This window comes from Hippocampus bargibanti, linkage group LG13 (genome assembly GCF_051943395.1).
Source record: "Hippocampus bargibanti isolate YZ-2025 linkage group LG13, ASM5194339v1, whole genome shotgun sequence".
Lineage (NCBI taxonomy): Eukaryota > Metazoa > Chordata > Actinopteri > Syngnathiformes > Syngnathidae > Hippocampus > Hippocampus bargibanti.
In genome coordinates this window covers 12,770,061-12,791,563 of record NC_142746.1, presented here as the reverse complement: position 1 = coordinate 12,791,563, position 21,503 = coordinate 12,770,061, and the positions used below count along the sequence as shown (strand labels likewise).

The 21,503-nt window shown below is 39.8% G+C and overlaps 2 protein-coding genes and 1 long non-coding RNA gene across 9 annotated transcripts; 2 read left to right on the top strand and 1 right to left on the bottom strand.

Moving 5' to 3' along the window:
- Positions 1-1,631: 1,631 nt before the first annotated feature.
- rassf4a (Ras association domain family member 4a) lies at positions 1,632-20,807 on the bottom strand. Of its 6 annotated transcripts, none has more exons than XM_089011960.1 (12): positions 20,743-20,806; positions 18,705-19,061; positions 14,197-14,265; positions 14,046-14,121; positions 7,018-7,127; positions 6,222-6,301; positions 5,375-5,547; positions 4,822-4,923; positions 3,790-3,841; positions 3,571-3,692; positions 2,487-2,584; positions 1,632-1,849 (listed from the first exon to the last, which is right to left on the bottom strand). In XM_089011960.1, exons 2-12 carry the CDS (start codon positions 18,716-18,718, stop codon positions 1,780-1,782), a joined length of 966 nt encoding a protein of 321 aa, XP_088868086.1. In that variant the 5' UTR covers positions 18,719-19,061; positions 20,743-20,806; the 3' UTR covers positions 1,632-1,779. The 6 variants fall into 6 exon arrangements, with proteins under 6 accessions (XP_088868086.1, XP_088868087.1, XP_088868089.1 ...); XM_089011961.1 differs by having other exon boundaries at positions 7,018-7,124; XM_089011963.1 differs by having other exon boundaries at positions 18,848-19,061.
- Positions 7,120-10,508, top strand: LOC148889373 (uncharacterized). Its single transcript, XR_016116885.1, has 2 exons — positions 7,120-9,081; positions 9,947-10,508. It is a non-coding gene; the product is annotated as an uncharacterized LOC148889373 (long non-coding RNA).
- On the top strand, positions 16,055-18,416 carry LOC148889372 (growth-regulated protein homolog gamma-like). Of its 2 annotated transcripts, XM_089011967.1 has the most exons (5): positions 16,055-16,165; positions 16,298-16,415; positions 16,497-16,580; positions 16,678-16,726; positions 17,507-18,416. In XM_089011967.1, exons 1-4 carry the CDS (start codon positions 16,099-16,101, stop codon positions 16,724-16,726), a joined length of 318 nt encoding a protein of 105 aa, XP_088868093.1. In that variant the 5' UTR covers positions 16,055-16,098; the 3' UTR covers positions 17,507-18,416. The 2 variants fall into 2 exon arrangements, with proteins under 2 accessions (XP_088868093.1, XP_088868092.1); XM_089011966.1 differs by lacking the exon at positions 16,678-16,726.
- Positions 20,808-21,503: the final 696 nt, after the last annotated feature.

Below are 21,503 nucleotides of genomic sequence, written 5' to 3'. Positions count from 1 at the left end.
GGCACACAGTTCTCCTGCCTCATGACAGGGGGCGCTGGTGATTAGTGATTCTTCTTGCGACTCCTCGGCTGCAGAATAATAGCATTAGTGACAGCAAGCTACAATAAACAGTTAGCAAGTTAAGTGCAACCATCCAGCCATTTTTTCGTGTTGGTTGGCCTTATTTTCAGAATGGTGGATTACATATCTAAATTGAAAGAATTTTCTAAACTGGACTTTAAATCGAATCAGGAGATAATAATTAAAGGAAGACCAACACCGGACTGTATAGCTCACAAACGGTGAGGGATGAAGGTAAATTTCCTGGACAGCTTCTCAGCTTTTTGGCCAAGAAGAATCTCATTGAAACTGTTCCTGAAGCGACAAAGTTGCTCCAGCTCGTGCTCACTGTTCCAGATAATGTAATAAAGATAACACGATAATGTTTTTTTAATTCTTTTTTTCGATGCTATAGTTTGTATACAGTATAAAGAATGCTGACATGACATTTTAAACAAAACACGTTAACTGTTGCCAATCAAATGGTGAATAAGCTACTCTGTGGAGTTCATATGTTTGTAAATCTGACTGTGATGACGTCAGTGCCTCACGAGCCATGAACCTCACCGCATGTCACTGGATGGAAACGATGGTCGGTTTTGTGGTGTCGTCTTGTGTTCGTAAGGCATTTTCCTGTGTTGGTAAGGCATTTGTGCCTGTCTTTTAAAAAGGTCGTTCACTGAGCGGGTTCTTTTTTTTTAAATGCGTATTGAGTTACTGTGTATTGTTTTACTGCTGGAGGATGAATAATAAATTGATTCCAGGAAGGGGCAAGGAGGAGCTAAACAGGTTAAACAATGTTCTGTCTGTCCCGCGACAGCTCCTTTTATACCATTTTCAAGCGTGTGCTATGCGTCAGGGTGAGACGCACATCAAGGAGATCAAGGAATTGAAAGACATGAAAGGGTTGAAAGGCGCACTTCTAAATCATACACACGTGTGACGCCACATAACTACTGTATTGGTATAAGATAAAAGCCTTAATGCTCATTATCTGAATTCTCCTCTTAGTAAATTCCGACTTTTAAAGGGCAGATGCCTCTTGTAAGTGAGCCAACCTTCATATCATAATAATCGCCATCTGTATGGCGAGCTGGTCCTACATTGCTGTGGCAACTGAGGTAGGATTTAGTACTTTTTGACAAGAGATTGACAAATGTATTGAGCATATTGTCCCACTGGGGTCGTGACCAAATGGAAGAGGAAGTGATTAAAGACATTGAGGATAAGTAATTACATTACTCAACTATTAATAATAATCATGGACTGACTGAAGGTCAAGGTTGGCCCTGCAAAATGACAACAGTCAACACTTATTACATTTCGGCAAAGTGTGGGAAACAAGGAACGGCCCTTCTCTCTCAGGATACTCCATTGTGTAACAAACACGCACGCATGGACACACAGTCATACACTTGCACGCATGCACAAACACACAAACTGGTGCAAGAGGCACATGGGAACTAGTTGGCAGAGAGGGTCACTCCAAAGACTAAGACTCATCAGTTTCAGGGGCAGAACAGGAAATGATAAGCTTCTTTTTTTCAATGACATGTTTGTTTTGATGAGAACAGCAACAACTTTAAGGCCACGCAGTTGATTTATTACATAAGTCATAAAAAACCTGACAATCACATTACATTACAAAAATACATGTAAGCAGTCAGAATGTGTTATACAAATTGTGAATATATAAATAGGACTATTGACACACACATGCATGCACACATGCAGACACCTTTATAATGGGTCACAGGAGTGAGTTTTGCACCCCATCTGATGGACAATCATTGACCTCAATGCGATGTACCTGCACAGCGGAAGAAAACACATCACTTGTATTATATTTCAAAATAACTAGATAAATAAATAAATATAAATAGTTGAATCTTACTGAAACTACTACTACTAATAATATTAATAATACAGTAAAGTCTCGTTACATCGATATTCAAGGGAGTCCGAAAAAATATCGATATAACCGGGACTATCGATATATCCGACCCTGTTTGCATGTAATTTTCTCCGTGCGTGCATAGAAATAGTATCGATATATCCGATATCGATATAACGAGACTTTACTGTAATAATAATAATAATAATAATAATAATAATAATAATAATAATAATAATAATAATAATAATAACAATAAAAAGAGGTCATAAGATTTAATTCATGCCTTTCAGGACACGCAGGGACACTTCACAGATACTTGGAAATAGATATTCGACATAATCACATAATCATGATCACATTGACTAGCTTCAGATTCGGGAATGTCCCTCGTGTGACTGCAGCAATAATATTAACACAGGCTCCTTTAACCAACACATTTGTTTTGATTTCATAATGTAGAGGAGATAAGGATTTTGGCTTCACGTAATACAAATGGACAAATTGAATGAGGACATCTTTGTATTACATACAGTCAACCTTGTTCACATACTTCTTTATCAGTTTGTTTATTTCCCGCTCTTCTTCTTCTTTTAGCTTCTCCACAAAACTGTCCAAAACTGGAATCTCAAACTTGATGTACTGGGCAACCTGACAAGGGGAGAACATGCAAGGAAAAAAAAAAACAAACAAAAAAAAAAAACAATCAGATATGTTTGAAGTGTAAGATTAAAATATCCATCCATTTTCTCTACCAAAATGTCTACATGCAAAAAACATTTTCTGCTCATTCATCACAAGGAAGCAAAAATATGGATGAATACACATCCCTCGGGTCAAAAGTTTCTAACATATGGATGAACAATTGCTATTGTAGCATACGGTAGACATAAAAACTTGACACACTGTTGTTTAAATATCAGCTTCTGCGATATAACCAAGATTCTATTGAACTTACAACCTCCCTAAAAAGAAACATTTTTTCAAGGTGAAGTAAAAACCAACAACAAAGATAATTTGGTTGCTTATTACGGAGTCCTTGGAAACATGTAGGGGTCCTCATACCCATAGAGAAAAGCTCTGGTCCAGAGCACATGGCAGCATACAATTCTGAGTTTCCTCCATGAATGTGCTTTGCCAGGCCTTCATTTCTATCTATACTGTGTGTCTTGCTCCCTTCAGTAAGTGAAAAGCAAGGATTGTGGTCCACGTACTGTACACATGATATGACTTGGGATTTGGAGTGATGCCAATGAGAAACAAAGAGGATTTCTGCTTCACACAACTGAAAGCTGCTTTACTGTTGAAGAGTTCAAGTCCAGTAAGCTCTCACATGGAACATGACACGAGAAACACACGGCTTAAACTCACAGCAGTCCATTTGATGTATTTATCTTTTGTTTATTTCTTTTCTTTGATTGTATCCAACATCATCATGTGAATTTCTTTGTATAAATCAGTATGTGTTGTGTTATATGTGATGATCTGGCTTCCTCTCAGTGCAGTCACAATATGGCCGCCTATTGTCAGATGAGTCCCAAAGCCTTTCCTCTCTGTGCTAAATTTAAGATCACATAATGAGACCATTGTGTGTTGGTGGTCATATTGAGAGGTCACCTGATGTAAATAAAACTCACATCATAGGTGACTTCCTCTCCCAGGTCGGCCTCCATGATGAAGATTTTGGAGATCGTCTCACAAGGTCCGTGAAGCACACGGGTTACCAGGGGGTATTCACTGTCCCTCAATTGGGTCCGCTCTAAATCCGACAACAAAAAATGATCCGAATCACCAAGAAGTTACAAATTCACTATTCAACCGATGTGGAATAATTCCTTATGAAAATTAGTGCCTACCCCCAGACTCGTGGACCATGTAAAGAACAAATTCCTCTGATTTATTTTCCACCTTAAAAGACATGAATATTGAAAAATATGTTGAGGTTTAATTTCACATAATAATAATAATAATAATAATAATAATAATAATAAGAAGAATAAGAATAAGAAGAAGAAGAAGAAGAAGAAGAAGAAGAAGAAGAAGAAGAAGAAAGCCTTTAATAGTCCCACAGCGGGGAAATTGGGAATAATAATAATAGAAACAACAATAACAACAACAACAGTAATAATAACAATAATATTAACAATAATAATAGCAACAATATATGCCGAAAACAGTACTCCAACAGCACTAGAGTTGTTTTAGTAATATTTAGTAATAACGTCCCCACTGTGGGACTTTCTGATTCTGATTGTTTCTGATTTTAGTAGTTGTATTTAAAGTATTTTTTTCCAATCAATCAATATAATAATATGCACGTGATCAAAATCACTATAAATGCTAGTTTTGGGAAGTTGTATGTATTATTTTGCCATTATTAATTAAAAACCAAATAAACAAATTACAGTATTTGCCAGTGTATAAAGCGCACTTGAGTATAAGGCGCACCCCCCAAATTGTTCCATATATAAGGCGCACCGGACTATAAGGCACACATTCAAATGAATGAAAAAAAGTTTTCCAAATATAATTTATAAATATGTGAAAGTTTTCTAAAATATTTGGCACATTGCATTAATTGGCGCTACAGTAGAGACTGATGTTTTGCCTCTTCTACGACGGTAAATGGAGTTGGTGGCGGTGACTTCACAAATAAGGCACATCTGTGTATAAGGCGCACGGTAATCTTTTGAAAAAATGAAGGCTTTTGGGTGCGCCTTATACATTGGAAAATACGGTGCACTTTTCAAAAGTGACATCAAATAGAATCAACATTAGAATGTTATCAAAGTAAGGACTTTGAGTGTAATGGCTATTAAGCTGACGACAAAGCCCATGACAAAAGAAAGCAATGAATCCAGAATCATTAACATGCACATTTTCCTTACTCGAAACTTTTGTAGCAACATGTTAAGGACGTGTACTGTCGTCATTGCGCTGTTTACTCGTACGTTGGTGACTGAACCAAAGGCCGGAGTGAACACAGATGTCTGTGAAGAGGGTGAGACAAACGCAAATCCATTAGAGAACATCCAGAAAAATGCAATAGATTGTTTGGGACTTTTCATGCTCAATTCTTGTCATTAAACATTAGGGCTTTGAACATTTTGTACAGGAAGTTCAAACCGGGAAGGAAGTCAACAGTTGAGCAGCTGCTCGGTGTTATGAGGACACACATACACACAGACGCACACACGCACACACACAGACACACACAGACGCACGCACGCACACACACACACACACACGCACCGGTCAAAGAGGAAGCGATGAAGTGCTCCTAATAGGGCTCATTAGAGAAATCCGCACCTTGCCAACCTATTGTGAAATGTGAACAGTGCAAGTACAGGAACATCCTCCCAGGAAAAGACCTTCCCAGCTGCACCTGCGTGTGGACATGTTACCATATTTGTGTGTGTGTGTGTATCCACATCTTTTTACCTTATGGTTGTAGAAATGTCCGTTGATGGAGAACCTGTGCGTGCGTAAACGCTGCAGGTCTCTGGCGGTGTTTGTCCTTGACCTCCTCTGGACGTGCATGAAGGAAGCGTCGCTTCTGGTCCTCGGCAGCTGTGGAGACTCCTCTTCCTCCTGCACCACCTCCCCGTCCACCTCTAAATGAACAAATTACGTGAACTTTTTGAATTGCCAGTTAAGACATTCATCTGTCCATCCATCCATCCATCCATCCGTCCATGTACTCCAGGTAGTCGATTTCCTCTCACATTACCGAAACTTTGATAATGTCTTCATTTCTCATAAATTGTAGGCCTAACTTTAGGTTAGGTTTTCATCATTCAAATCTGACAGACTTGTAAACAACACTTCTTTGTCGTGTTTATTTTCACCTTGCAGGGTGTTTAAGGAGTTTACACTAGCTGCACTGAATTCTAAAATCCTGAATCAAAATGCCATACAGTTGTTCAACCCAGTAATCTGGGTTGCAATGTTCGGGAGATCCGCAGTGGATCAAATTGAATTATTAACCGCAATACATTAAATATTCCCATTTGAAAAAAAATCATGTGCATGAGAGGTGAAAATTGCACACATTGAAAGCAGGACCAAATCAGGGCAGCTAATAATTTTTGTCTGGTTACACGTGATCTGAATTGATCAGCTTCTGGTGATCAGATTACCTATGCACGTGAGTTGTGGCATTATGCTAAGTGAAGCGAGCCTCCAATCTGGTCCTCAGTAATCATATCAGGTGTGCGTGTGTGTGTGTGCATGTGTGTGTGCGTGTGTGTGTGAGTGTATAGGATTAAGGCACACATGCATTTCTCACCTCCAATTGCATTTTCCCTGCTCAGTGAATTATTGTTCGACTCTGTTGATTGCGCCTTCATAATTGCAGACATGTTATTCCTGTTGAAACAACAAACACAAAAACATGCAACTTTCATGATGACACTGCAGACAAAATAATGCGAAAACAGTACCGCATTTTCCGGTGCATAAGGCGCACCGGAGTATAAACCGTATCCCCAATAAATGGTGTATTTAACATGTTTCCATCTACAAGGCGCACCGGACTATAAGGCGCACCTTCAATGAATGAAAAAAATATCATATTTAAATATATAATAGTTTTCCAAATACAAGGCTGACCACAGTATAATGCGCTACAGTAGAGGCTGGGGTTACGCGTTACTTCTTCTACAGGGGGAAATGGAGTCGGTGGCTGCTGACAGTTGTTGCGAGACCTGTTGTGGCTCAATATTACTTCACATATAAGGCGCACTGGCATATAAGGCGCAGGGTTATCTTCTGAAGAAAATCAAGGCTCTTGGGTGCGCCCCATACACAGGAAAATACGGTAGATTGGAAAATTGAGAGATATTCCATTGGCGGGAGTTATTTTCGCTTGATCGTAAATGATAATGAATGACCCCTGAAATGACCCATATATTTTAAAACTAATTAGCAAAATTCAGTTACAAATACGCCATGGATAAGTATTATCCTGAGTTACCACACAATCTCAAATGGATATATATTCATCTTGCAAAGATGTGCGTACGAAAATGTTTGTATGTTTTGCGCAGTGAGAGCAAACAAATCGGTCAACGGGTTTATCGTACCGGCTAGGACGCAGTCTTTCGTTGTCATCGTACATTTGAAGTCTGATTGGCCGATGCAGACCCCAGTGGATGTTCAGCAAGCCTTCCAGCATGAGGCCCCACTCCTCCTTCTTTTCAAGCGCATACACACACACACACACACACACACACACACACACACACACACACACACACACACACACACACACACACACACACACACACACACACACACACACACACACACACACACACACACACACACACACACACACACACACACACACACACACACACACACACACACACACACACACACACACACACATTGCTCAGAGAGGAAATCCTGCCACAAAGGCTTAATGTCACGTGTACGTGCAGGAACAAGCACTCCAGGGCATCTGGAGCGCCCCACCTTTTTTATTACAATGCAGGGGTGAAGTCATGTTGGGCCACAGTTGGAACTGCTCTGGGTCACGTTCTCTCGGTGCAGGAGCAAAATATTTTACTTGACCAACTGGAGGACAATTTCTACATTTAACTTCAGAGGAGAAACCTTGTCACTTTTTTATGTTTGCATAAAAAATGCCTTTCAAGCAGAGGGCAAAATGTACAGTATATTGTTCCCCACTTATAAATCAATATGTATTGTATTGCATTGTACTTGCAGCTATTGGTACTTTTTGACCCGAACCTGAACATTTTGAATGTTAAAAAAAAAAATAATAATTGTGTGGGGTAGATGAGGTAATTTCTAGGGGACTTGTGATATAAATCAAGCGGCAAATTGTGAGTAGCTGTCGATTTTCTGGCTCATTGGATTGGATTGGATTAACCTTTATTAGTCTTGCAGTGGAGAAATTTACCTTTCACAGCAAGAAAGTTATTAAAGGAAGAGGAAAGGAAAGAAAGAAGTAGAAAATACAAGAGTTGCTGTAAAGGCAGCCACTCTCGCGGCGCCATCTTGAAGTCAAAACAACAAAAAAACGAAATAACAAATAATGTGACACAACACAAAAGGCACAGTCAATATTACGCACTTTTCTGCACCCTCTTTGTTGTCTGAAGCAGTTCTAGATGAAAGAAGAAAGGATCAAAGCATCCTTTTCACCAGTAGATTAGGGACATCATGCTGAAATGTGCATGTCTACTACAAGCTAAATGTTGAAAGCAAAAACGAAGCTGTATCATCCATTGATGAAAATTGATCTCCTATCCCTCGCAAATCCGCTTCAACTCCAAGCCGCGACAGTTCCACACACATTTCCACAATCATGGACAACGATGTAAGACAGATGTATAGTGGCCAAGACGCATAACACTAAAGTGAGACAACATGAAAATATATAGAAAAATACTTTAATCGAGCCCTTATCGACACAAAGAGTTAAAATGCCCCTTGGTGCACTTACAGTACATGTTTTGTTAAATTATTTTCTTTTGGGTCAGTAAAAGCATCACGTTTGACTTTACTTTGGTGAAAGGGCATTTTATGGTGTCAATTTTCAGAATTGGAAAAAGTGTCTCAACCATCGCAAGTATTTTGTGTCATTATTTTCAATTGCACAGTATGTTTTTGACACATTTTCAACATGGGGAAGTCTTATCACTCAATAGGAATATTATCACAGGAGAAAATATAGTACATTAGTCAAAGAAAGTTGCAAAATTTCCATTTAGAATGACATTTTACATAACTACAGCTATCCAACACTATAATTTGCCATTTCCAAGCATATATATATATATATATATATATATTTTTTTTTTAACAGTTTGTCATGCCCAGGGGGAAGGCTAAATTGCTCCCATGGATGGCTTCATTGTTCCTGACTCATTGACTGGGCAAGCCCACAACCACACTGCTCCAAGGTTTCCGCAACAGGCGTGGAAACACACATGCAGTCACGTGCACACAGTAAGGTCAGGAGAGTTATATTTAGCCATCACGCCTAATCAGCCCGGTGCAGGCTGCCTCTATAAAGCTGAAACCCGACCGCCACAGGCAGACGTTTGACTGAGACGACCTCACTGGATCACTCTGCTACATACATCGCAACTAGGACGACAAGTGCATCGACAAAGGTAAGCCAGATTCCTCTGGTTACTTCATTCAAGAGAGTCATATGTCTATGTATGAGGGATATAATGCCAAATTTGAAATCCAGAGCCGTCCAACGCGTGAAATGAATTACAAGTACAGTAATTAACTGTCATACAGCAAACTGCTGAGGATGAAAACGAATATATCTTCAGTAGACCGTTTAGAAGACATCTTAGATAACATATTTGTGGGTTGATAATAAACATTTATTTTGTAGTTTCAAAATTTTTAGTAGGCAATTCGTCCACAAATGTATTTTGTGTGAGCGAGGCATGACTTCAGCTGCAAAATGGTGATACACAATTTTAATTAACCTTTTACTTCTAATACTGTAGAAGACCGTTTGTCTGTTTTGACAGTCACTATCTGTCATTGGCATTGATGGATGAATGAAGACATACTTGTAAATAAAATAAATCATCTTCAGCCAAATGGGGTGGAAATGATGTTTCTGATGAGCTCTCCTGGTGCACTTGGGTGGTACGGGATCCTGGCAATGAATTACTTCTTTAAAACCTTTTTTGAGGGTTTTAACAACAAATCTTCAAAATAACAATATCAAAACTAAATATGGATTAAAAGATGCATTGATATAAATTGATTTTCAATAATTATATTTGCATAAAAAATATTAAAAGTATAACAATCTGACAACATGTGCTGTTTGACCTCATTTTTAATATGTGATTTCATCATCATTTATTTTATTTATACGGAATATCTGCATTTGAAAGGACACATTGAAACAACAGTTAATCTATGACCCTGTTTTTTTCGACTTAACATCAACTCAACAGACTGACAACCATACAGCAAATTGATGATTTGGGTTTTTTGTGCTTTCAGCATGAAACATAGACGCTTGCTGCAGTCCCTGCCCCTCTTGCCCACCATCATGGAGATGCTGGAGGACTCGCCTCTCCATCCCGCCGCCTGTCAGTCAACTCAGACCTCCGAATCCTTGGATGACTACATGAGCAGCATCCAGGCACTTGCTTGTCCTGAGGGTTCCCCGAGCCCGGGTCCTTTCAGGCTCCAGAGACCCCCCAAGCTGAGGCAGTTGTCCAAGGCTCAGATGAAACACTCCGTATCAGCCTCGATTCCCCGTGGCTCCCCGCGCGCCCACCGGACTACTTGTCGACCTTCTTGCGCAGGCGCGAGCAGCGCAGAGGATTGTTCTCTCAGGAGACAACAAGACAGTCGTGGTAAAGACCCTGTCGACTGGCTCTTTGCTCAAATGAGGACTTGAGGGGACACTTTAGTTGACCTTTCACTGAATCAAGGTGACACGAACTTTGATATTTAGGAGGGACGGGTGCACAAGGACTGAATGACTATTTATTCGCATGCAATGCTGAAGGCACTCTCTCATGTTTACACTTGTTTCTATTAAAATGTTGAAATCACATTCTGTCTGAAGATGTTTTACTTTCACAACAATTGAAGCAATTGGAGGAAAATGGTCCTCAGTCAATCACAAGGGACTTGTAGACAAGACATTTCGGATCTACTTCTTGATGTGTGCATTTTATTTTCTTCTATCGGTGGCACAGTGTTCACAACTTTGCCTCACAATTAAGAGGTTTTCAAAGTTTGAGTATTTTCCATACCATCGCGTATGCCGCTCGTCTTCCCAAATCTGCCTGGATAGGCCCAGATTCTCACACGACCCAGAACAGAAACAAAGCAAAAATGTATGCAACAGCACCGCCATCTAGTGGTAAAAGATGATGCAACAACTATGGCGTCGTAAATGAAAATAACCCAATAGAGCCGCTAGAGGGCGCTGTGCTTCTACCAATTGATCGAAGCCTAAATCCAGAGTAGTGCCCCCTTCTGTTTCAGTGTCAAATTTGCAACTTCAATACCTAAAATATACACATTGTGAACTTATTTTTAGATTTTTCCTTTTATAATTAATGACAAAACTGGAGGTGGAAGGAGAGCTCCCATTCAAATACTAGCCAAACCTAACCCTGATTGGCTTCCCTTTTCAAATGATAGTGAACACGCACTTTTAGGGCATATTATTTGCATTATCACATCACATCACATCACATCACATCACATCACATCACATCACATCACATCACATCACATCGTACATCATTTTACTTCTTTTACGCAACACATGTTCTGCACAGTCCTGAGGTCCGGATTCAAGTTTCAACTCTCCTCACAATTGTGTGTGTTTCATCCCGGTATTCTGACTGGCTCCCAAATCCCCAAGTCACGGGTTAGTTCCATTAAGAAGTGTGAAGAATAAATTGCGATGAAAGGTGTGAGTTGGAGTGTGAATGCTTGTTTGTCTATAGAGCTGGCATTGTTTCCTGCTCATATTAGAATGTCATGTGCAACGTATAATGAAGGGCTTTTCTTTCAGTGCTTGCATAGCGTTGGAAAAAAAAATTATTGTAATACGTATAATGTTTTCAAAGTTCATATTTGATCATTTAAACATGATCATCCTCAAAATATATCCTCGCCGTACTTTTCTGAAACATCCGCGTTCAGATAACTGTTCCACACTTAGTCTGTAAACATGTCAGGACATATTATCAACTCCAAAAATCGTCAGCTCATTTTCACAAATCTACAAGTCACGGCACCCGACCCATTCTCCCACAACCTGACTCACACATCACCTGACTACACACCCAGTCAGCGTGATCATGATGTCATTGTCAAAAAAAGCAACAAGATGAATGGATTGTTATTGACTCTGTTGACCTCTTTTCGGGCTTCACCTGTTTGCCTTCATCTGCTTCAATTGCACAAAACATTCACTTAGTTTTGCATTGACCATTAAACTACAGAATGATGACTCAACGTTTGCGTATGCAAGAAAAAGGTAACATATGTTCTGGAAAAATGCACCGGCCAAATTGTCCATTATGATAGGAACTGTTTTTTTATGTTATTTAGATTATATTTAGTTTGTTACATGTTCAGTCTTCCCTTTTCCCATATTTTGTCATGTCTTTATCATTAGATTTTTTTACACCTTTTCTTATCGACCAAGTCAATTGTGTCGACCAATCAGCTGCCTTCGCCAATCATGTCTTGTCCAGGTGTTGATTGTAGGAAAAAACATTTACCAGCCAATTACCAAAGAAGATGCATTGATAAATCATTGCTTTGAATCTAATTTGGTCACTGATTGAGAGCTTAATACATTGTGTATGATATCAAAATATATGTGAATGGGTGTACTTAAAGTTAAGATTTGTATGGTCAATAGGCCCCACAGTATTGTTATCGAAATGGTGTAGTTGTTTAACCCAGTTGTACTTTACAGTAACTCTTTAACTTATTGTATGAAGTGTGAACATTTGAAATTAAAAAATGGCCATTCTGCCTTTTACAAACATTTTTTTCTACAGTCACAGTCCATGTAAAAAAATACCATATTTTCCAGTGTATAAGGCGCACTGGAGTATAAGGTGCACCCCCAATGAATGGTGCTTCATCTTCAATGAATGAAAAACGTTTACCAAATATAATATACAAATATGTATACAAGTTTTCCAAATATAAGGCACACTACATTATAAGGCGTAACAGTAGAGGATGGGGCTATGCACTACTTCTTCTACAGGGGCAAATGGAGTCGGTAGCTGCTGACAGTAGTTGCGAGACCTGTTGTGGCTCAATATTACTTCACATATAATACGCACCTGCGTGCAAGGCACAGGGTCATCTTTTGAAGAAAATCAAAGCTTTTGGGTGCGCCTTATACACCGGAAAAGACGTAATCACCGTGAAATCCTGTTGCAAGACCTGTTGTGGGTCAGTATTACTTCACATCTAAGACGCACCTACGTATAAGGCGCGTGGTCATTTTTTGAAGAAAATGAAGTCTTTTGGGTGTGCCTTATACACCGGAAAATACGGTCATCACCGCAAAATCCTGCAATTTAGAAACTAACCCATAAGTTTGAGTCAGAGCAAATCTAATTTTGTTTACAATTATTAAAAACACACACATCCAATATATAGCAAATAAAATATCAACCAATATGTTTTAAAGTCGACTACAAATACCATTCACATGATGTGAGAAAATTAAGATAAATGTCTGTTCATAAGTACATGGAAATTGTGGTAAGTCAATTTCCATTTTATCAATTTGGTTGAATTCCAACTTGCACCTGCATAAGATACCTTGACCGTTACACTAGAAAAATATTTTAAAAACGGTAGAGTATGTACATCATCCTCTGCATGTAATTTTCCATTGCGATTGTTTTACTTATGGAAAACATAATGGCCATCAGATGGAATGTGAGGGACTTTCCCAGAATGAGACGAAATCCTGAGTCTGACTGTTAGGGGACAAATATGAGGGACACATGATGACCAGGACCGTGGTTGTCTTGCCACACACACACACACACACACACACACACACACACACACACACACACACACACACACACACACACACACACACACACACACACACACACACACACACACGCACACACACACATACACACACAGGCACATACACACACATCCACACACACCACTCAGCAACCTGCCGGTGAACACAAGGGGAAACTCCGAGCCATAAATGCCACAGAACAACGATCAAACAAATAACCACACTCCTGCAAACATTTTTCACACACAACAGCAAAAGGTTAAGTTCTCGAGTGGTTTGCATGTGCGTATGACTGCATATGTGAGAGGCCCACTCTCTTATTCCATATTAAGTGGTGTGTGATGGGGATTTTTGATGGTTGTTACTCAGGGGCCCATAGTGCACAATTATGCGCAGCCTGTTTTAATCCCCTTTGTTTGCCTGAAAACATGGGTTGAACTGGTTTCATTGTTGGTATAAGTGCACCCTACAGATGTCTGCCTTTTCTCATGCAGCTAAGAATAAACGACCTGCATTTCTCAACCTCCTCTCCTGCTTACTGCAATAGGTGATTCTTACCTCGCAAGCCCTCAACTGGAAGTTCTTGCCTTCATGGTAGCAGTTGTAAGTGCGAAGCAGCAACAGGATGTCAGATCTGACAAAAGAATAAGAGGTTGCCTTGTGGTTATTTTTGTGCAATCAAAATTATGTGCAAGTAAAAACAACTCACTTGGGAATGAGTTTGTCTTCGCTGAGCTTCACGTAGGTTTGATGCTCTCCCATTCTGACGAGAGTCCAGCTGTGGCCAAAAAGAATAGAGTTACATTAGCATGTTTTTTCTGTACTTTTTACGATTGACTCTAAATATATTTCTTGAAGATATATTAAGACAACATGGTTACCCTAACTTCCATTTCATTTGAAACATGTACAGTCGACAATTCTTTTTTAGTTAGTTAGTTCTTTTTTAGTTTACATTGTACCCTATTATAGAATGAAATATCAGACATCATAAATGACCTTTGTGGAATTTGCATATCTAAAACTGCTCAAAACTGTTCAGTAAGTTAGATAGATGCTCTGACTATTGTGGAAAAAAAGAAGTACTTAGTATAAATCACGTGTTGTTTTTGACACAGACCAGCAGACTGATAGTGAGGCAAATGGCCAATGGCAGAGCCTAAAACATGACCTGTGTCATTCCAAGGAGACTCTTGTGTAAACTTTTCTGATATTTTCTCTTCAAAAGTAAGGCGGTTAGGTTTCATCACGCTTACTGGAAATCGAAAATGATTCTACTTTTGATGATGGATTGCAAGCCTATTGAGAATTATATTCTGTACAAATCAATGATAGAGGTTCACAACAGGCTTCAAATGTGTCCGGTTTCTACAGCTGCTCTCGATCACAATTTTTAATTGGTTTTAGATCCGGTAAAAAAAAAAAAACAACAACAACAACCATCAATTTTATCTATAATTTCATGTTTAACATCACTGTCATCCTGAACGGTGGAATTCCTCTCCCGTGTCATCTTTCTGGCTGACGTGGAAACCAAAAAGGGGCCCCGCATCCAGCTGGAGAAAAACAACCACAACGCATTGACTTTTCACCGTGGGGATAATGTTCTTCTGGTGATGCATAATGCGGTCTTTGCAGCAAAACATGCTTCCAGAAGAAACTCCCCGCTCCACACACACACACACACACACACACACACACACACACACACACACACACACACACACACACACACACACACACACACACACACACACACACCTCTTCTTTCTTTTCTAAGAACCATCATTTTAACTCATTCACTGCCATTCACGAATTTATTCGGGATTTGAAAATATAATGACGTAGAGCGCGATTCCCGAATTGGTTCAGGTTTTGTTTTTTTGTTGTTTGGGTGCCGATTAAGCGCTGGCCTTGGCCTCTGACAATGTTTTTTTTTTGTTTTCCTCAAGGAGGCAGAATTTCCCTTTTTTTCAATGCTCGTGCTTTGTTCCAGCTTCAGCTGTTGTTGAAGCGCTATATAAACCAATACTGTATGTATGTATTGGATTGTATTTTGGACAGCTGCCCTCATTCCAAGCTCATATAACTCCCGACCCATGTAATTTAGGAATTACCTCTTTTTTTTCTGATGAAAGAAGAGAGTCTAATGTTTCATATGCTGTCTTGAATGTTTATGTAGTCCTAAAACTCAATATTCGGTGGGTCCTGGAATTCGATTAACAATGACAAAAACACTGGCACTGGAGTGGACACATATTTGCACGTCTGACATTGAATGAGTTAATTGCACAGTACCATCCTGCATTAACATAGGGCAACAAACTGTAAAGAGTGTCCTTGAGTGTCAGGGCTAAAGCACTGTCGGGGTGTCATTCAATGTAGTGTAAAAAATCCTCAATCCTCAATTAAATGGGTCTGGAGTTATAGGACCTTGAAATGCAATGCAATAGATACATATTGGTTCTCTGCAGCATCCAAAGAAGGAAAGTGCTTTAGGGAATTTCCGGGTGTGGAAAGCCCAGCAAGTGTGCGGGGGAGGAGCGCAAAGGGTATAAAGGAGCGACGTGTGGTTCCGGAAATCATTGCGAGGGCTCAGTCATTGTCCAACATGAGAATCAACCCTCAATCAGTGTGCAAGATCATCTTGCTGGCTGCTTGCTGTGTGCTGAACACAGGTGAGGACATCCACCGCTCAGGTTGTTTGTTTACTGTCTCCACTGTTGCCGAGATGTGCATGCCTATTTAACCTAATCTCACCACACTGAGTCACCCCCCACCTCTTAATCCCGTTACTTGTGTTTATTCAGACAGCACGTTTGTTCCGGGAAGATGTTTGTGTCCCGAGACACAAGCCGGTGTGCGAGGCAAACTTCATGAACTCAGCGTGTACCCTAAGAGCCCCAATTGTGACAAAGTGACTGTTATGTGAGTTGCATATGCTGCGCACACCCACACACATGCACGCATCCAATCAAGTGACCTAACATAAACTTGACTGTTTTACAGAGTGACACTGAAGAGTACCAATGAGCCTGTGTGTCTGACTCCATCTGCTCCAATGGGAAAACAACTTATTCGATGCTGGAATAGGTAAAGAATCATATCATATCATAAAGAGTATTTGTTTTTACTCAGTTGCTCTAAGTGACATGAGAAAGAAGCTGTAGATTTTTCTGGTTCTGCGAAGACCCCCGGACCCCCCCCCAATTGGTCTTGGATATTTGGAGATACAGTAGGTTGGTTTCATTCTCTTGTTATAAATTCCCAGAATCTTTTGGAGTGATGTAAATAAGATATTCCAATAAGATCATATGTAGAAACATGTTTTTTTTAAAACATTCATAATTATACAAAATATTTTTTACATGTCATCTTCAGCTCTAATCAGGGGTTCACAAACTGTGTCAGTGCACTAGAGTGAAGCTGCGCTGCTTCATGTAACAAAGAGGGTGCAGAAAATACTTAAGATTGAATGACTGTCAATGTCTTTTGTATTGTCACATTATTTTTTATGTTATTTTTTTTACTTCAAGATGGCGGGCGCATGAGTGGCTGTCTTTACAGCAGCTCCTGTATTTTGTTTTTGCTGCTGTGAAGTGTAAACTTCTCCATTGTGAGACAAATAAAGGCTCATCTAATCTAAAAGCCATTCAACCAGGATAAAGATTCCATTCCACTCCAAATTTGTAAACTATCTGAATATTATTTGACTTCATTAACATAAACTGCACATACAATGCTTGCAATGCATATGCAGATGTTGTATATTTCACGTCAAAAAAAGAGCTTTGTGCATTTATCCTCACGCTACCCTCATGTAATCCTTCAATTTAGGTTAAAAATGGACGTTGAGCTCTTTACATAGTCGCACTACACATTACGTTTGTTTGTTTTGTTTTTAAGTTTCGATTTGTCCGAGTTGCCTCATGCACCAATGCACCAGATGTGACCCTGTGATTTGCAACTTTCGAGACACAAACAAAACGCTTCATCAAAATATTGTCTTTCTTCCCTAGAGCAAAGTCTCTGGGCCGTAACGTTAAGCTGTGTCTGAGGAGGAGGAAGAGGAGAGGTCAGCGGCAGCGTAATCGACATCTTGGGAGAGCCGCAGATAAACGACAGTAGTGGAAACAGCATGCAGTTACCGTACAAGAGGAGGATGTGTGTACATTAGTCTTTGTAATATCAACTGCAAAAAAAAAAAAAAAAAACTGTAATTTTCTATAGTGTCAGAACAGCTCAGGTTCTGTTGTCTGCTTGACATGAGATTGTCTTTTCTACATACTAGCAGTAAGGGACGATTTATGTTTAAAGCCCTGGAGGCAAAATGTTAATGAACTTCTTTAGGTTATAGTCAATATTGTTCGTGTGTGTTATTTATTATTTTTTATATCAACATGTTCAATGCTGTTTTGTAAATACATTTAAAAAGTGTGAAAATGTGTTATTTATGATCACAGAAAAGTGGCACAGGAGCATTTTTTTCCCGCAGTGGGATGTAAAAGGTCACATAACCCCATGTGGTTAATAATCAACCACCGGACATGAGTCATCTGGGGGAATACTTCTCAACCGAACATCAAAGAGTGGCAGATTCCATTAACAGAAAGTTCTCTGTGACATGGCATGTTATTATATTACACTACATTATGTTTGTGTTTTTTTTACTTGTATACAAGACATTGCAAAACATTCATGTGACAAGATGTGGAACAATGAACGCAAGTTGTTTATGGTGTCTGTTAAACCTCCCACTCACATTCTTGTTTGCGCTCTCACTTAAGCACTTTCCACTGCCATTGAAGAATCGATGCTCGTGTTATAACCTGCCTAGTTATTCATCAAACTAATCTCTGTGATATGTGGACGGTTGCGCAATTATTTTAGTCAAAGTTTGTTGTTACAGTAAATGAAAACCGAAATGGAGCTTTATCAAGGGCTTTTTGTGAAAAACCGGGTCAGTATTTAGAGGACTTTTCATATTTCAAGAGTGAGAGTAAGTCTATGAAATTAGAACACATAAGAATATGTTTCTAATCACTGCCATCACAGAAGGATGGCAGTGATGGCCAAAGGGGAAAGTGGAATGATCACCATAGAAATAGAAACTTCCATTCAAAATGTATTCAATTCAGTCGCTAAGATTTGGTCGAATAGTTGAAAAATCTAATGTTGGGAACAGTAGTCTTCCATCCATCCATCCATTTTCCGTACCGCTTATTCCTCATTAGGGCCGCAGGGGGTGCTGGAGCCTATCTCAGCTGTCTTCGGGCACGAGGTGGGGGGACACCCTGAATTGGTTGCCAGCCAATCGCAGGGCACACAAAGACGTACAACAGTCACTCTCACACGCACACCTTGGAACAATTTGAAGTGGTCAATCTGCCTGCCATGCATGTTTTTGGCGTGTGGGAGGAAACTAGAGGACCCGGAGAAAACCCACGCGGTTCCAGGGAGAACATGCAAACTCCACACAGGGAGGCCGGACCGGGACGCGAACCGGCGACCTGTGCACTGTGAAGCCGGTGTGCTAACCACTCCACTACCGGGCCGCCCAGTAGTCTTCCCTATCTGTAAAAAAAACAAAAATTGAATCCAGAAAATAAATTAATGGCAAAGGTAGTTGAATGGTTTGCACACCGACTTCACGGTGCAGAGGTTGTGAGTTCAAGACCCGGTCCGCCCTCCCTGTATGGAGTTTGCATGTTTTCTTGGGCCTGCGTGTGTTTTCTCCTGGTCTTCTGGTTTCCTCCCACATTCCCTAAACATGCATGGCGGGCTGATTGAACACTCTAAATTGTCCCTAGGTGTGAGCGTGAGAGTGAGTGGTTGCAAATATTAAATTCTGATTGTTTGTCTCTGTGTGCCCTGCGATTCAGGGTCTTCCTCGTCTAGTGACCGACGACACCTTGGCTAGGCTCCACCACCCCCCGCTACCCTAATGAGGATTAAGCGGTCTGGAAAATAGATGGATAGATAATGGCAAAAGACACAAGAAAAGAAAAAAAAAACAATCACATGTTATTGTCACAGAAATTGGTGCTTTCTGCTGGAATCTTTTGTTTGGTTTAATTGCTTTATTTATTTATTTTTCTTTGACATTTGACCTGCCTTTAATTGTTTGTTTGTACTTCTCACCTGTTGCATGGCAAAACTGAAATTCTGTTTGTGTAAAGAGCGTACACATTTGTTCGCCCTTAGGTGTCATCGTGTTTTTGTACACTTGCTATTTGCTATTCCAAGGTCAAGGTGGTTTGTTTGTGCGGACTAATTTAAAAAAAGAATGGATTCTATGCGACAAGGTTTCATGACTGTGTGAACATGCCAATAGCATGTAAATGATGCCTCTTCGTGTTTACTTATACTTCTGCATACCAAAATGAATCATTATTAAATAATATTTGCCATGCTTGATACCAGTGACTCAAGTCCAACGCCAGAAAGCTCAGGCCGGCTAATTGTGCAATCCCGCCACCTAGTGTTCATATCTGCGCCCCATTACTCACGTGGATCATAATTTTGGAATGACCATTGTGACACCAGAAAACTGGGTCGGTGGTTTACTTTGTATTTTCCAGCATGGTAGGGCATTTAAAAAGTAATGTTTTTCCCCCTCCAAAATATTTTTTCTTCATCAGATTCACATTTGAATTTCAGAAAGTGATTCAAAGGACAATGAACAAATTAATTATAGGATTAGGCTTTTCGGGTTGACCTCATGTCCAAAAAATATTAATTTTGCATCATCTGAATACTTTATGCAAACTGTTGGAATTAGGTTAATAGCATTACAACCAAATCTGCCCATAATTGGTTGATCAGTCTGCTATCGGTGCATATTCACAGATTTGAATGCATTCTCAGTATGTCACCGTTATAATGAATAATTTAGGCAACATTGGCAATGGCAGAGAAAAGTTTGAATTGGAGAAAAATGTGCATGGGTTGTCATTTTCCATTTCTTTATGATCCATGTAGACAAAGAAGCATCGTGAGAGCTGCAATGCATTTTAAAAACCTGCACTGGCAACAGAGCCCAAACATCGCCGTCTACCCACTTATTCATTCCAATGAGTAAAAAATACTAATAACATTGCAATATTGACGCACTTTAAAAATGATGAGGGGAAAATCAACCACCTCCAACTCACAATGTCACCAAGTTGATGTCATCTCGTTAAATTAGAATCAAAGTTTAATTTAGGACGACAGGCTATAGATTAATTTGCCCAAAACTCTAAAAGCTTCTTACCATAGCACTTGAGTTCTCTGTGTTCCTTCGTGTGGACTACGCCGCTTATCTTTGAGCAGTCTTCTTGGCGCTGTGGTATCTGAAAGCCGCACAGACATCTGACACCGAGATGGACCAATAGTGGACCGTGGTGGTTAAACGTGACCAATTGGCGTCGGTCATAGGCGGGACTTGTTGTATTGTTGTATCAAGGCCCTGCAGTTTATTCAATCAGATTTGTGTTTTATGAAGGAAAGGATTTCATTTTCTAGATTAATGTTCCCTGGTTGACGTGTTGTGTGCCCCAAAAATAGTCTGATTGAATTTGTTTAGTGATTTTCTCTCTGTAATAATGCCTGATCATAAATTGACATTTTTAGCTGTTGTTTTTGGGGTGGTGGTGGTGAAAATTCATTCGATATAATACACTGGTAGACCACCTATCTGGTTTTTCTCCCATTTTCTGAATTAAGGAAAGAAGCCCCCGATGTCTGAGATTTATTCCTCCCATCCTGTTTTTGATTCTTCCAGCTGAGCTATTGTAGCAGGAAAACTAAAACGGGGCCTATAGGAAGTCTCTCCCGCACAAAGGAAGTGACATGTTCCTTGTTGAATGAATTCCTTCAGAAAAGAACACAAGCGGGAAATGGGACGATAATTAATTTGGTAACAGTAAGTAGCAAACTGATATCATTATGTGAGGCTGTGTCTGCACCATTGTGTGATCTCAATCAACTGTGCACCTAGTCACACTGTTTTATTCATCAGAACATTTCCAATCA

Excerpts from the sequence above, each read along its gene's own strand:
- LOC148889372 (XM_089011966.1), top strand. The coding sequence starts at position 16,099 with ATGAGAATCAACCCTCAATCAGTGTGCAAGATCATCTTGCTGGCTGCT. Across the intron at positions 16,166-16,297 it reads TTGCTGTGTGCTGAACACAG|ACAGCACGTTTGTTCCGGGA; the intron begins GTGAGGACATCC and ends GTGTTTATTCAG. Across the intron at positions 16,581-17,506 it reads CTTATTCGATGCTGGAATAG|AGCAAAGTCTCTGGGCCGTA; the intron begins GTAAAGAATCAT and ends TTTCTTCCCTAG.
- rassf4a (XM_089011960.1), bottom strand. Across the intron at positions 3,693-3,789 it reads CATGGTCCACGAGTCTGGGG|AGCGGACCCAATTGAGGGAC; the intron begins GTAGGCACTAAT and ends TGTCGGATTTAG. Across the intron at positions 1,850-2,486 it reads ATAAACAAACTGATAAAGAA|GTACATCGCATTGAGGTCAA; the intron begins GTATGTGAACAA and ends TCCGCTGTGCAG.